Genomic DNA, 15,496 nt, shown 5'->3' with positions numbered 1-15,496 from the left:
GACAATTTGATGTACTCACCACCTCTTCTTGCTTGGACTGGCGCAAGCCTGATGGGCCAGCATCTTGTTCCGACGCGTCATCAGCACCGGAGGCAGGGTGTGCTTCAGGGTCATGAGATTCCTGGTTCAGGTCTTTATCATTAACTCCTTTACCATCAGATGATAAATCTTCACTGCTATCATGACTGGCACGTTGATGCAGTTTCTTGTTATGCGTACCACTAGAAGAATGACGATCATGATTATTGGTGGAAGGTTCAGAGTTCCTTAGGACTACATCGTCTGTATCATTGTCAAGACAAGCTTCTACTGGAGGTGGAATGGCACGAGCGTTGCTTCGTCGCGGCGGCGGCGGCGGAGAGTTGCGTGATCTTCTTTTTGGAGGCGGACTACGACTTTCATAATGTGAAGATGAACTAGGATCTCTTTCTCTCTTATCTCTGTCTTGCTTCTTACGTGAGGAAGGTGGGTCATCGGGCACAGCTAAACCTTTTATCTGTAAGCCCTCGGCTGTTTTAATGAGAGAGCCAAGACTAGACTGTGGAACGTTCACTTCACCATGGTACATAAAATCCAACAGGGCTTCAATGTCATTGCAGGAAACATCTTTCATGAAAACAATGGGGTTCGTACTGGTGTTTTTGCTGAAGATTTTCTGGAAGTAATCACTACAAGTACTTAGCACAAATTTGTGAGCAGAGTATATTTTTCCACCGCAGGCTAAGGTCACATCAACGAACATCCCCTGTGGAGAACAAGATATTCAGGTTAGAAATAAGCTTTACGTCAAGAAAGCTTAAAATTAAAGTAAAAAATTATGGAATTTAGCCTTAAGTGCTATCAATTTATAATAAGGTGATAATATACTCAATGTGACAAAACTCAAAACCACAGCTAGCAATTAATCACAAATGCATCATGTAATGGATTAATTGATAGGTACTTATGAATATCGTTCCACCTGTTCATAATTATGATTGAGATGGAAACATGAACGATCACAATAATCACAACTAACAAGCATATAATAGTTTACCCATGGTTAATTGTGAAAGAAATCTATTCACATTGATTTCTGACAGTGGATTTGATAGCTGACATTGACATCTGAACACCTTGGTTATATTGAAAATTATTTTATATCAGTTTCTTGGAAAAAAATACATAATATATTAATTAAAAAAATGAATCCTTACATTTTTTCAAATAACAAATCGATTAAATGAAATATTAGAACCACTAATTTAAAAACTAAGTCGGCACTGACAGTTCATTGATTAGCCAATATCATATCTTAATAAAATTAGAACACTCAAAGAAAAAAAAGCATTATCTTGAGAAGGATTTATCAATCATAGCTATTGAATTTACTAACCAGAATATATTTAAAAGATTAATAACTCAGAATAGGCAAGTTTCTAATAGCAGAGATTTTAATCACCTTCTCCCTGAGGAAAGTGAGGATGTCCACAAAATGTGCCTGATGGTTGTTCCACTTCAGCGAGAGATGTTCTTCAGCCATTGTGACAGCTGCACAAGAAAAATTTATAAATTGTAGTAAAAAATAAATAGGATCTTATAAATTTATTTTAAAACTGAAATAATGACTGACTCATTTGAAAAGCTAGACATTTTATGCAACATGTAATATATAAATTAAAGGAATCATACTTAATGTGTAAGAAAATCATACTTAACTAGTAAAATAATCAAAGATAAGATTCTTGGGACAAATATGGATGCACACAAGCATCTTACAGACCAATTTTAGTTATTTTTCATTAGCACCAATCAAACCTATATTTATATATAGGTATGATCTTGGTTATTCTACATGTGCACTGCGAGGCTTAATACCTTGCAATGATTACCAGTTACTTACAGAAATGAACAACTTCCCAACAAACACAAATGAAAATAATTACCAGCAGCAAAGCCACAAGAGAACTGTTTCCATAGGGTTACTATTTAACCAACAATGGAGTTAGTTAGATAGGTAGATACAGTACAGTAGTACCTTGTTATTAATGAATGCCTCATGTGTCAACAATATTGAACAATTAATTTCGAACAATTTTGTCTGGACCTCAATCAAAAACTTTTCACTCCATCAGACATTAGTTCCAACTGATTTGTAATAACTGTTTTAAACACATTTGACACATGGGTCTTCACAAAACAGTAGTAACAGTAGGAGTCAAGACAGGAGAACTGTGTGACCAACTGATCACCTTAAGATGGAAATCAATGCTATATATGAGGAAGCTGTCTTCAGTAATGCTGTCCAGAATTAATGCCAAAATTATTAACATTTGCATTTTTTCAAATATAAATGTTATCAGGATGGCTTATGTTCCAAAAAGAAAGGAGTAACATTAAGCAAAGTCCTCATAAATGTAGGTACCTACTAACTTTCAAGAAAAAGATTTAGTAGGTGAGAAAATCAGTGATGTGTGTTCATGCCAGAAAATACTACAGGATAACAAAAGATTTTGAAAAAAAAACTTGTACAAAATGTGAAGAATGAGTGCAGAGACTAGTTTGTTCACCAATTTCAGCAATAGAAATTTTATTAAATTTTCTACCAAGCAAGGGAAGGTAGAAAGTTCATACAAGAAGGCAGCAAATAATGTTATCTACATCAAGCAATACCATGATTGCTCATCACACACAAAGTTGTAAATGTAACTTTCGTAAAACAATCTCCACTTTTTCATCATAACGTTTTAAGAAATAGATTGAGCATTTTGTTCAAGGCATTTGTGAGGTAAAATTTAGGGTTTAATGTATAATATCAGAGTATAATTTCGCTTAACACAATGAAAAATTGAAAATAAATATTTCAAAGAAAATAATGTGTTTAACTTGTGATTTGAGAATGACTACAATGAGCACATATGACTATCACACCAGTTGAAAATAGTATTATAGTTTGTATTGCAATTAATAGTTACTTCAGACATTGGTGAATTTTTTTTACTGGCATTTAATTACTTGACAAAATGGTTGAAAACATACAAAATAGAGGGTATCATGAAAATCCTCATGAGGATTCAGAAAGAAAGGAGATTTCTAGTGGCATTTTTTTCAATCATTAACCTACTGGCAATATGTCCTGAACAGCTCATAGAGAGTTAGTGAAGCTAGCAGTTTTTTTCAACACTGTAGTGATAGTATTTAAAAATCCAATTTGGTACAAAAAACTAATATATAGCTTTATATAGTTCAATTATTTTTTCTGTTCGCAAATGTGAATTATTTTTAAGAATCCAAAGTTGCAATATTGGATATTATGAAGTATCCAAATAAAATGCTTGAAGAAACTTTGAAATTTAGTTTTTAGTATCAGCCTAGCCATAATTCCTGGGCCTATGTTTTTTTGGACATTTTCCCAGACACTGTTTTGTCAGACAGGACTGTTTGCTTACAGCAATGAAGACAAATTCTAATTTCATCAAAAACTGAAGAACTCCTGGCTGATAGCTTGAAAAATGCAGCTCCAAAAATCCAGTTACTGCTTTAGGGGACTGTTTGGGTAAAAAATTATTTTTTATTTATGGACGATTCGTTATGAACTTGATACACATATGTAACACAAAAATCTAAGACCTTTTTATTAGTGCAACTATATAAAAAAATGAAAGAAAATGTGTATTTAATAGAAAATGTCAAAAAAGGGGGTACAGTGAAAATCTCCTTATTCAATAAATGTGCTATACTATCAAGAGACATGTCATTTGATTTGTAAAGACCTTATCTAGAAACCAGCTGATCATTATTTCCAATTTCTAATTTATTCAAGTGGGAGGGAGGATTTATCTAAATTTTTAAATTTTTGCTACCCTCCCTTTTTTCAATATAAATTAAAAACTATAATGAAATAAAAAAAATCAGATGGATTGTAGAGATTTTCTTTACAAATAGAATGGTACGTATATTTCTCATTGCTGTAGCTTAAAAATAATAAGAGGAGATAGGTTTTTGAGATAAAAATTCCAACTTTTCAGAAAACCCAATGAACTGAAATTTGTGATCATTGAAGGTATAAGTTTTACTTGCAATCGCTTCAATGGCTGTCATGAACATACTGACAAATGCACAAACATGGCTTCAGACATTTTAAATAAGCAAATCTTGGAACTACAAAATGAGACTAAAAACCAGAGAAGCCAAAATTCTCATTTTTGTCCAAAACGGAGTAGATAATTAAAGAGATTTTCTACACTTACAACAGAGCTGAAAACTTCAGATCCATCACTTAGGTTTTTGAGAGTGAGGTTGGTATTAGAGCAGTAAATCCATGTTTTAAGGCATGGAAGACAATATTAAATTATAACAAATTTTACTCAAATCATTAGTTTTACCCTAGATATGTCCATAAAAAAATTCATGTTAGAGACAGAAGGGAAATGTAAAAAAAAAAGTCCTACCTACATAATAACTTAACCCCATAACTGAGACCCCAAGTCAGACATTGCAAGCTCAGCAGTGCGGCACTCAGGAACAATCCCCCTAGGAGTGTAAAATCCCATATGAAATGATGAACATAGACATCTGTCAGAAGTTCCTCCTTATGTTCATAACAAGTGAAATTTGTTACCATCTGCAAGAAATTTAGGCAAATGAGCAATTCAAGTCAATATGCTAAATTTGTTTTTCCCAAGAATTTAAAAGCAAAGAAAACAGCCAAAAAAATCACTTCTTATGAAGGAAAACATTTAAGTTCAGTTCCATTATCAGTTCAAAACCTAAAACACAAGCACAAACAATTAGCAAAGTAAATTCACATTGAAGACCTTAAAACATCAATCATCAAATGAAAACAAATACGAATGAAGTAAATATCAGCAGACAAATGTATCTATTTACAATTTTAAGGTGATATGAACTGTAAGTGAAATTTAAACTAGCCTTTGTTAAAAAATAGACAGCAGTGGTTCCCAAACTTTTTCAGGCTGGCACTCCCTTTGGCTCCCCAGTGAATCCCTAGCCCCCCCCCCACAGGCACATATAAAAACAAACACCTCTTTCTTGATATTTAGTATGCTGCAATTTCAAAAGAGAAAGGATAAACACAAATGTGTATTTTACAAATAGAACCCCATTTAGTAAACTAATATATTTTTTACAGTTTCAACTGTTTCAGCACTAGAAATTCAAGACAGCTTGAACCAATTTAAGGCTGGACTCGTGGCTGGTCTTGCAGCCAGTCTCATGGCCAATCTACAAATTCAGTGATCAAGGAATATCTACCAAACACATGAACACACCTTGATAAAAATTTGAACACGTTGTTAGGACCTAAACGGTGTTGTTTAGCTCTTGAAAAAATGTTAAATTTCACCTTCATGCGGGAGTTATATGATGATAAGGGCCAAAATTTGCAATGATCAAAGAATTTCATCTTCCAAACTACTTAACATATTTGAACAAAATTTTGAATATAAATTCCTAACTCCCAAATGGTGATTTTTAGCTTGTGAAAATTTATTTGACTTGGAGTCACATTCTGCACGTGTTGTGGACAAATCGTCAAACAAACGTACAAACTTCTGACTTCAACTTAGCGGACTGCCGCCTCCCCTACTTCCCCTTTCTTCCTCACTGCCCCCCCCCCAGATCTTTCCTCCGCCCCCAGGGGGGCAATATCGCCCACTTTGGGAACCATTGCTTTACAGGGACTCTAAAATTAAAAGATAAGAAATAATGGTTGTGAAAGCTAAAATTGAAGGGTAAAATCACTATTGGACACCGGGACATTGCACTGCTTGGCATGATGGATGAAGGGGATGTGCAAGCAGATTTTCTGTTCTAAAACTTCTTCCTTTGTGCTTCACTATCCTAGCAGAAAAATTGTGAGATGTCATACCAACATGCGCAGATGCGCACAACTACATTGATAAACTAGGGACAATTGCATAGGAACAGTGCATCTTTATCTTTATACTTGAAAAAAGACCCGATTTTAAAATTATTCACAAGCAATACATGAAGATTTACATTTGGGAGATATTTATAGAACAAGCCTTTCAATTACTTAGACCAGTAGTTCCCAAACCTTTTCAGGCTGGCGCCCCCTTTGGCTCCCTAGTCAATTTCTAGCGCCCCCCACAGACATACGCCTCTTTCTTGAAATTTAGTACACTGCAATTTTAAAAGATAAAGGTTTAACACAAATGTGTATTTCACAAATAGAACCCCATTCAGTAAACCAATATGTTCTTCAGCTGTTTCAACTGTTTCAGCACTAAGAAACCTAGGACGGCGAAGGCAAATTTACAGCCGTTCTCATGACCAATCTCCAAATTCAATTATCAAACAATATCTCTCAAACTAATGAATATAGTGTGAACTAATGAATATAGTTCGCTCATATAATGAATAAATGAGCGAACAGGAGATGAATGGATTGCAATGATTGTGGGACTGTCAACAGTGGTAAGTGCTGCTATGATTGAGAGTGGAAAGCGATTTTTGGAGAATGCTTGAAGGGTGAGGGAGAGGAGGAGGCTGGCTAGAGTGGAGGCTGGGAGCAGGGTTGGCAATGATTAAATCATGTGATTAAATCACTTGATTTTTTTATAAAAAAAATCATGATTTTTTTTTATTTTTTCGATTTTTTTGATTTTTTCATATATTTAAAAATATTAAGTGGCAGTCTTTAATTTATATTGAGGTATTGTTATTCATGGTTTAGTATAAATGTATTATAAATGACAAATTGGTATATAAACTTGTTGCCTTTAGTGTGTATTAGGTTCCAATAAATGGAATGTTTTTGGTGCAGAGGCATCAAGTGTGCAATACATTGTACGTAGCTAGCAGCTTAGCTAATTCTTATAAGGCTATAAGTAGTCTAACTATTTGACTATTTGCTATATATTGATTACAATATACAATTTAAATGTGTTAGCTAGCTTATACAGGGACAGGCAGAACTGATTGAACAGTTTTGAGGCAAAATAAAAGAGTAAGGAGGTACATAAAGAAGAAAGTTTGTTTTCCTCATGATAAGCATAACATACCATTTAAAATACTTATGTTTTAAAACAATATCAGGAAGATGGGTGGATGGGGTTCGTTAGCTGCATCACACTGTTGGAGTTGTTCTGGGAAGTTTCCTACAGCACGTTCACACATATGGCGAGGTATGGCCATAACCTCTGCTGCAATAATCCGTCCCCTTAGCTGTGGTAGGGTGTGAGGGCGACTTCTGAACACCCTTTCTTTTAGATGTCCCCAAAGAACGAACACGCAAATGCTCAAATCAGGTGACCTTGCAGGCTACTGTAAATCACCCCTCAGAGACACCAGACCTATGGGAAACATGCGTTTCAAAACATTGAGTGACATTCGGGCTGTGTGAGCTGTAGCCCCATCCTGCTGGAACCACAAGTCTCCCAATGCTTCATTTTCAACAATGTTTTCCATCATAGGCTGCAAGAAATTTTGCAACATTGCAGAATACTGAGCATAGCAATCGGCATTCACTGTCATGGTTACTCCCTCCTCTGAGAACGACTCCAACAGTGTGTCCCAGCTAACAGCCCCCATCTTCCAGATATTGTTTTCAAAACATAGTATTCTAAATGGTATGTTATGCTAACCTCTAGGAAAATAAACTTTCTTCTTTATGTACCTCCATTACTCTTTTATTTTACCTCAAAACTGCCCAATCCTCAACCTCTAGGAAAATAAACTTTCTTCTTTATGTACCTCCATTACTCTTTTATTTTACCTCAAAACTGCTCAATCGGTTCTGCTCCACCCTGTATATTGAGAGGTTGATATTGTATTGACCTTTTAGGCAATTAGAAAGATTTTCCACCCTAATACGAGTATTCTAATTAAAATATTTAATTTCAATCTTTAAATATGTGAATTTAAAACTCAAAACAATGTTCGAATAGCACACATGTTTATTTCAAACAGTGTTAGCTTTTCTCATAACTTAAGTCTTGTTTCAAGTTGTATGAGGTTTGTTTGGTTGTCGTTCAGTTCATGTTTAGTATTGGTTTATTGGTCTGAATTAAATGGGAACAGTGCAGTCAGTTACTCAGTCACTACTAGTTGGAGTGTATAGAGGGTAGAGTCTGGTAGATTTATAGGACATGAAACAAGTAGATCAATTGATAGTGTTGTGCACTGTGCTATCAGCTACCTATCTGTAATGTGACTCTTCAATGTTTAGGAGATCTGCATTCCTGAAGTGTTTTGTATATTGAAGCCAGTTAAATGGTCAATATTTAGCTCATTACCTTGCTCCATACAAACATTACAAAGCTAATGAATAGACTTATCAATAATTGTTTACCCAAAAATCCCTAAGTGGTAAACACCACCTTAGCCTGTTGGCCATTATTGAAGGCAATAAGTACCCTTTTAAGCCATCCATTATAATCCATATACTGTTATTGTTGGTAGGCTAATTGCAACATTAAAAATAACACCTCAAAAAGACAAAAAAGCTGAAAAAATCAAAAAAATCAAATAAATCATGAAAAAATAAAAAAAATCACCAACCCTGGCTGGGAGGGTGTAAGATAAAAGCAATAATAATAATAAAATTGAAATAACCAAACCATAATAATATCGCACATAGTCACTCAGGGCCTAAGAGGCCCCATAGCTAATATAATTTATCAAATACACAGTGCAATAATTGACAAATAGCAATAATAAACCAATGAATTTCCCCTTGAACTTCTCTTCCCCTTGATTACATCTCACCCCTAACACAAACTTTCACACCTCTTCTCTTTAATGTTGCTTCCACCTGGCTTGGTCTCCCTTTCTTCTTCTTACTAACAAGTGAAAATGTGATGCGTGGCTGCTGGCCATTGCAAAGGCCTGACCCTGAAATTCTTTTTCTCAGAGTCACCATGCCCCAAATTCAAATCCAAAGCTCTATGAAACTTGAAACGCATATTCATCAGAACCTAACGGTGATGTTTAGCTCATCATTTTTTAATTTCACCTTCATTTGTGAGTTACGCATATATTGCAAAACAGGCTGAAACTTGCAGTGATCAAAGAATTTTTTCCAAACCTAACGGTGATGATTAGCTCATAATTTTTTTTTTAATTTCACCTTCATTTGTGAGTTACGCGTATATTGCAAAACAGGCCAAAACTTGCAGTGATCAGAGAATTTTTTCCAAACTATTGAACAGATTTGAACAAAATTTTGACTATACATTCCTAACTACCAAATGGTGATTTTTTAGCTTATAATTTTTTTTATTTTACCTTTGTTTGTGAGTTTTTTTTTTTATTTCACCATCAATCTTGATTTCACACTTCCTTATATTTGGCCCGTGTCGCCGGCAGTGTGGAATTCCAGAGGGGTAATATATTAACTGGTAAACATAGCAAATCGGAAAGCAGGACCCAAAAATCTGGAACGTCCAGCACACTTCCACTTCCAGTCCATCATCATCACTGATGAGTCTCTGCAAGATGCCACAGCTGTTTCATTGAAAAAAACAGCGCTTGCATCATCATAGTAACAAGAATCCAATCAACGCTTGAACGCATCCAACGTACTGTCACAGCCTCACAGGCATCCAATCATCGCTAGAACGTGTGCAACGTCACAGCCACTGGAATCCAATCAGCGATAGAAAGCTAGAAGGGACCGCCTCAAATGCACACAATGTTAATGCACACAATGTTAATGCACTGATGCTAACTTAATGCATAATGCTACAATTCTTATTTCAAGAACGTAATACAATGGTGTAGTTATGTCATTATTGATGGAAATCACAAAGAATAACATTTTCACTATGTACACTCACTCACAAATACATGAAAAACTGCCTACGATTCAATCGACAAATACAAAACTGACCACTGATGCAATAAGCTGAGACATTATAACTCCTATCGTTACGATCAGGATTACCAACTTAATGAAAAACATAAACAAAGAAGGTAGCAGGCTGCAGGGACACCAACCATCAATATACTCATTTGAAAAAATGATAGATACGAATTCTTCTATAATACACATTTATCAGTAACAGGCATTCAACAGAATGGTTTAATAACCTTTGTAAATCGTAAATGTTATACAGTGAGGGGAAATAAATATTCGTACACTTGAAAAATCGTATTTTAATGTATGTAAGTACACAAACTTAACAGGAAAAGTGATTTAAATTATGTATAGAGACGCATAGTATTAAAAAATACTATCAAAATAAATTAAATCTCAATGCAACAAAAAACAATGCAACATGTTCACTTTTCGGGGTGAAAAAAGTATTCGTACAAAACAATAAATCCGCATTATTTTAATTTAATACTTGGTTGAATACCCATTTTTCAGCTCAACAGATACCAGTCTATTTCTATACGTCTCGACCAATGATTTGCAGATGCTGACTGGTATTTTATACCATTCTTCTTGGCACACCACCTTAAGATTCTCAATGTTTGTTGGGGACCTTTTCTTAATTTGAATCAACTTATTCTATCGCGTTGGAAGGAAGGAGAAAGTTATAGGAAGATTGCTAGCCACTTGAATGTTCCTTTTAGTACAGTTGCTTCGTTCATTGGACGCTTCAAGACCCGTGACAGCGTTGAAAACCAAAGACGATCAGGTGCTCCTAGGTGAACATGTTGCATTGTTTTTTGTTGCATTGAGATTTAATTTCTTTTGATAGTATTTTTGAATTCTATGCATCTCTATGCATAATTTAAATCACTTTTCCTGTTAAGTTTGTGTACTTACATACATTAAAATACGATTTTTCAAGTGTACGAATATTTATTTCCCCCCACTGTACATGCAGAATCAATCGTGTGCAACAGCCAAAGTGGCGGGAACGATGGTTAGTGTTTACTGTTTACTTGTTAGTTCTCGTTAAGCAATCGGTGTGTGAGGTAACTGAATTAACTGCAGATAAAGCTCCCAAACTTGGAGACAATAATTGAGTGAAAACTTTACGCGATATATTGTGAGCCTTCTAAAGTTTTAGTAATGAAGAAATCACAAGGTTCGCAGAATCTAAAGGTTTGAATGCTAAATTTTGAGTACTCTATTGACTATTGAGTCTATTCTATTTCTAGTCAGTCAACTGTGAAGTGTCATGTTGTTTGTTGTGCATTGCCTTTTCTTCGAGAAGTTTCTCCAACTGCCAATGAGTTTGTCAATTTGAAAGCTGAGGTAACGAATAGGTGCCATAAATGTTTTTTTTATTTTTTATTTGAAACTATTATGTTGGGAGTAAATAGTAGGTATTTCCTTCTGTAGATCCATCCCTCTTGCTCATCTGTGAGTGATGTGCGCAATTAACAATCTTGCATGGGACCTTCTCCGTGTTGCGTGACTTGACGTTCATACGATCATAGCCATGGTGCCAATCCATAGGTTATTCAAAAGAACCTGTTCTTATGTCATTTTGAACCGATCAACGCTTCTTTACAGACCAATCGTAAAACACACCTTCACCGGCAAAAGCTTTCACAATTCTGAAGAAAGGTGAGCTGACAGCTACACTGGCCGTAGGGCGTGGGTGGACCTAATTTGAATTTGAATGCATGCATCAATTTGAAATCCTATAGACTATAATAGACACAGTATACAAGTCATAGAGCCTAAATTTTTAATATCTATAGAAAAAATGTACGTTTCTGCATGTATTATAATGCTGTTAACATTAGCAAACTTTGAATTATCTCTGATGCAAGAAATACTTGCTTAAATCATTTTATTTACAATATAAGCGACTGGATGCAACAATCGGTTCGCAAGAACCAACATAGCCCAGAACAGCATTAATTTCGAATTTTCGATTGACGTTAATTTCTAAATTAAAATGTATTTAGCCAGTATTTCTTGCATCAGAGATACTGTCAAGTACTTCAATGCTAACAGCATCAAAATCCACACAGAAACGTAAAATTTTAATGAGTTTTACAATGAAATTTACGCTCCTATTCCAAAGAATTGAGACCAATTTCAAATCAAAACCGACTAAATTGAATCCATCGCGCTTTCTGGCATCTTCTCTCACAGCTGATTGCAGTTACAGTGCATTTTTTTAGCTTAAGTTGCCAATACGTATTTAATGTAGACATAGTCTTCCGTTGGTACAAAACTTACAAAATAACCTTGAATTATTGATTGCTAATTTCTTGTATTACGTAAATGTTTATGATTCAAATTAATCATAGAAGATTAGAAGTTGCATCTCCATAATTCCATGTTGAATTAAAATTATTCATAGAAGGTTCACTTACTGATGCCAGCGCTAGCAGCGGCAGGCAAATGAACTACTTTTTTATTTAGTATCTTGACTAATTATATAATAATATTGTATTCTGTTTAGGCACGGTCTCTTAAAGTGTACCAGCAACATATTTTCCATTATTAATTATTTAAATATATTAACTTGTGGTGCAGTAAGATATCATATTGTTTGAATTCTAAACAAACATGGCGCATCCACATCCAGATCCTAGCGCCAGCAGTGGCCATTCAAGGAACTACTTTATTACTTGGTATATTTACTATGATAATAATGTATTATTCTGCTTAGGCACAGTCTCTCAAAATGTTGCAGCAACACATTTTCCATTGCTAATTATTTACATTTATTTATTTGTGGTACACCGAACTAATGCATTTTTTATGTTGATGTTGATATATTTATATCAATTTCAAAACTTTATGTATTTCTAAAGGGAGTTGTGATGAGACCATGGGAGTCGAACCGTTGAGTTTAGACCATTGCAACTTGCAACAGGGGCCCAGGGGCCAAGGGCATGGGGCCTTGCGAAGGGTTAAGACCGCGGACCGCCGCACGGCGGTGGACCGACATAAGTACCTCTCTTCATAGACTTCCACTATGATCATAGCTACCGTAACCAAAGCCAATTTCTGACGGCCTGCAAACCTGTTTCTAGTTGCCTGGAACGTTTTTTTTTTCAAGACGGAACACTTTTTTTATGTGAACCACAAATTTTAGAATTCCAGCCTGGTCACTCACTTGCCGGGTAATTTGTCACTTAAATTTGCGGCGATCAAGAAATTTCTTTTAAACTACAGAACAGATTTCAACAAAACTTGAGCATGGAACCATGAGTGATGAGAATTACAAAAATACCTATATAAAATAACAATTCATATGCATACTTCACAAACGCAATAAACTCAGGAGCATATAAAAACTTTTCTTTATTAATTTCAAGACAATGGCGCCATTATGTCAGCCCATACTGCCACTGCCCACTACAAACACATAGGCCTAGCCTAGGAAAATTAGAAGCTTTTATTTGTAATGATACATTTATATAAATCGAAGTAAGTGTAGACGAGCTTCCCACCTTTATTAGAGCTGATCAAAGGATCAGCAGTCAGTATGGACCAAGAAACGAGTACCAGGCACAACAGAATCGGCAACAGGCTGTGGAAGCCTAACATCTGATGCCGAGATTGCTATGCTATGCTATGCTAATAATTAAAATATTTACAAGCTTTGAAATTGCATAAACTCAATGCATATTACATAAAACAGCATTTTAATACTAGTGCATTCAGCATTGATATTGTTTAGACTCAAAATTCCACTACTTGCCCCTCACCAAAATGGCGTCCGTTGACATCAAATCTAAAGGGCATTCACACTCCAACATCATAGAAAATAGTTTTAGCATTAAATGTTTATAAATTTAATCATTCGTGACCATAAACAGTTGTATTCCATTTTATAAATGTATAATAAAACAAATAAAATGTACAATTTTTCTTACCTAGAGCAAGTGAAACACAGACATCGTCCCTAACAACCCACAGCCGAAGAAACTTCAAGCAACGCCATCTTTTAGGGATTCTTTGAGCGACCGAGATAAATTTCCTGAAAAATCTTGAGCGTTTGATAAATTTCCTCAAACGCTCCCTTATGTAAACTGTGCACGAATAAAAACAAAAAATAAAATAAAAAGTTTAGATTAATGTAGGTTTGGGAAGATTAGACCGATGGAAAATAAAATCTGCATTCAGTTGAACTTAGAAATCTCTCGTAATCAATTATTATTCACAATAAGAATCGATGCTACGAAGTAGATGTTGATCCCACCAACTAACTATTTGTTTTCATATTTTTTTCATCACATAAAAGATCAAGCAAATGATGTTTTCCAACTCAAAATTATTTCATTTCTGTTATTATGTCACCCTGTAAGCTCTTTTTCATGGTTCATCACATTAATTTCAAACAGACTTTAAGAATTTGATGACGGGTGATGGTGGTTATATAAATTTAGATACACTCGCACTCGTAATTTAAAGCTATGCCAGGCTGATGAATGAAATGAATATGTGATGCGTCGCTGATGGCCGTTACAATGGCCTTACTATGAAATATCTTTTTTCTCAGAGCCACCACGCCCCAAATCCAGACCAAGGTTAGAAAAAAAAACTGTTTTTTTTCAATTATGATGATCGGTCTTGAAATAAGAATCGTTCCTCTATTGAGCTTATCGTTTGAATAAAACTGGTCAAGCTTTCTTCTGATGTTACGATATATTTTTACCCTAATTTAAGGACTTTGCGTGATTGAAGCCAAAGCAACGCTAACTTCATAAATGCTGCATTCTGATTGGCTCTCAAAGATCGAATCGATGACAATGAACACCGAACAAAAAATGAGATTATCAAATGATTAACATGAACTTGGGATGGTTTACGGCATATTAATAGACACATTTGAATCCTCGAATTTAATTTTATTTAGTTTCTTAACTTAACACTTCATCAAAGAGAATAGTTTCCAAATTTATTCAGAATTAAATTTCCACCACTCAGACATTGCAATTCATTCTATACAACCTGAATGGGTTCCAATAAAATTTACCTTATACCGCCATGTCACTCTCCCGGAATATAATTTTAAAGTTGTACTTGGCTGCAACCATTAGTGTAAGTCATTTGGGGCTCACTGGAACATATCATTTTTGGGAATTAGGATTGCGACATTATTACCCCGGTTACTCATGTCAGGCGGTAGAGGGGGTTAATATCAAATTGTTCAAGTAAAATTTTTTTCGACCCGGCTCCTAAACTTTATTCCCATTACAATGACTAATGTACTCCAATTCCGAAATCGCTGAAGAGAAATTTGCATCAACATTCAATTTGGTGGCAATTATTCATGAAGCTGCTATCCTCAGCCCACGCGAGTCAAAAATAAACTTCACGCTATAAACTTAGAACAAGATTGAGCGCAAGGGAATTTCTTCTTGTCATATCCAAGAGTAAACTGTCCAATCACTATCCTCATTTCTCGTCTACTTAGCCGACAGTACAATAAGGCCTGTTGCAATGCGATACGGTGAATGACGTGACTTGTTCCGGCATTAATATTCACCAATCTACCCAGCCATCACGAGGACGGCGTTCAATAATTGAGCTAGACACCTTCAGAGCCAATGTATATCTACTGATACCTGCTAGCCTTTCTTTTTAATCACACGATTACAGGTATAT

General features: G+C 35.2%; 1 protein-coding gene across 21 annotated transcripts in view; it reads right to left on the bottom strand.

Annotated features, from left to right (window-relative positions):
- Nucleotides 1-13,913, bottom strand: part of LOC108680545 (longitudinals lacking protein, isoforms A/B/D/L) — a 49,558-nt gene extending 35,645 nt beyond the window's left edge. For 4 of the 21 annotated variants that reach the window (XM_018169380.2, XM_047880906.1, XM_018169382.2 and 1 more), the window contains exons 1-3: nucleotides 13,762-13,908; nucleotides 1,442-1,530; nucleotides 20-745 (exon numbers count right to left, since the gene is read on the bottom strand). In XM_018169380.2, coding sequence (XP_018024869.1) covers nucleotides 20-745; nucleotides 1,442-1,522 — 807 coding nt within the window. In that variant the 5' untranslated portion in view covers nucleotides 1,523-1,530; nucleotides 13,762-13,908. Of the gene's footprint in view, nucleotides 1-19; nucleotides 746-1,441; nucleotides 1,531-13,761 lie in introns of all 21 variants that reach the window. The other 17 variants (XM_018169385.2, XM_018169384.2, XM_018169389.2 and 14 more) reach the window with 10 other exon arrangements.
- Nucleotides 13,914-15,496: the final 1,583 nt, after the last annotated feature.

The sequence above is a fragment of the Hyalella azteca genome, unplaced genomic scaffold (assembly GCF_000764305.2).
Source record: "Hyalella azteca isolate HAZT.00-mixed unplaced genomic scaffold, Hazt_2.0.2 contig6573, whole genome shotgun sequence".
Classification (NCBI taxonomy): domain Eukaryota; kingdom Metazoa; phylum Arthropoda; class Malacostraca; order Amphipoda; family Hyalellidae; genus Hyalella; species Hyalella azteca.
This window is presented reverse-complemented; position numbering and strand designations above follow the sequence as displayed.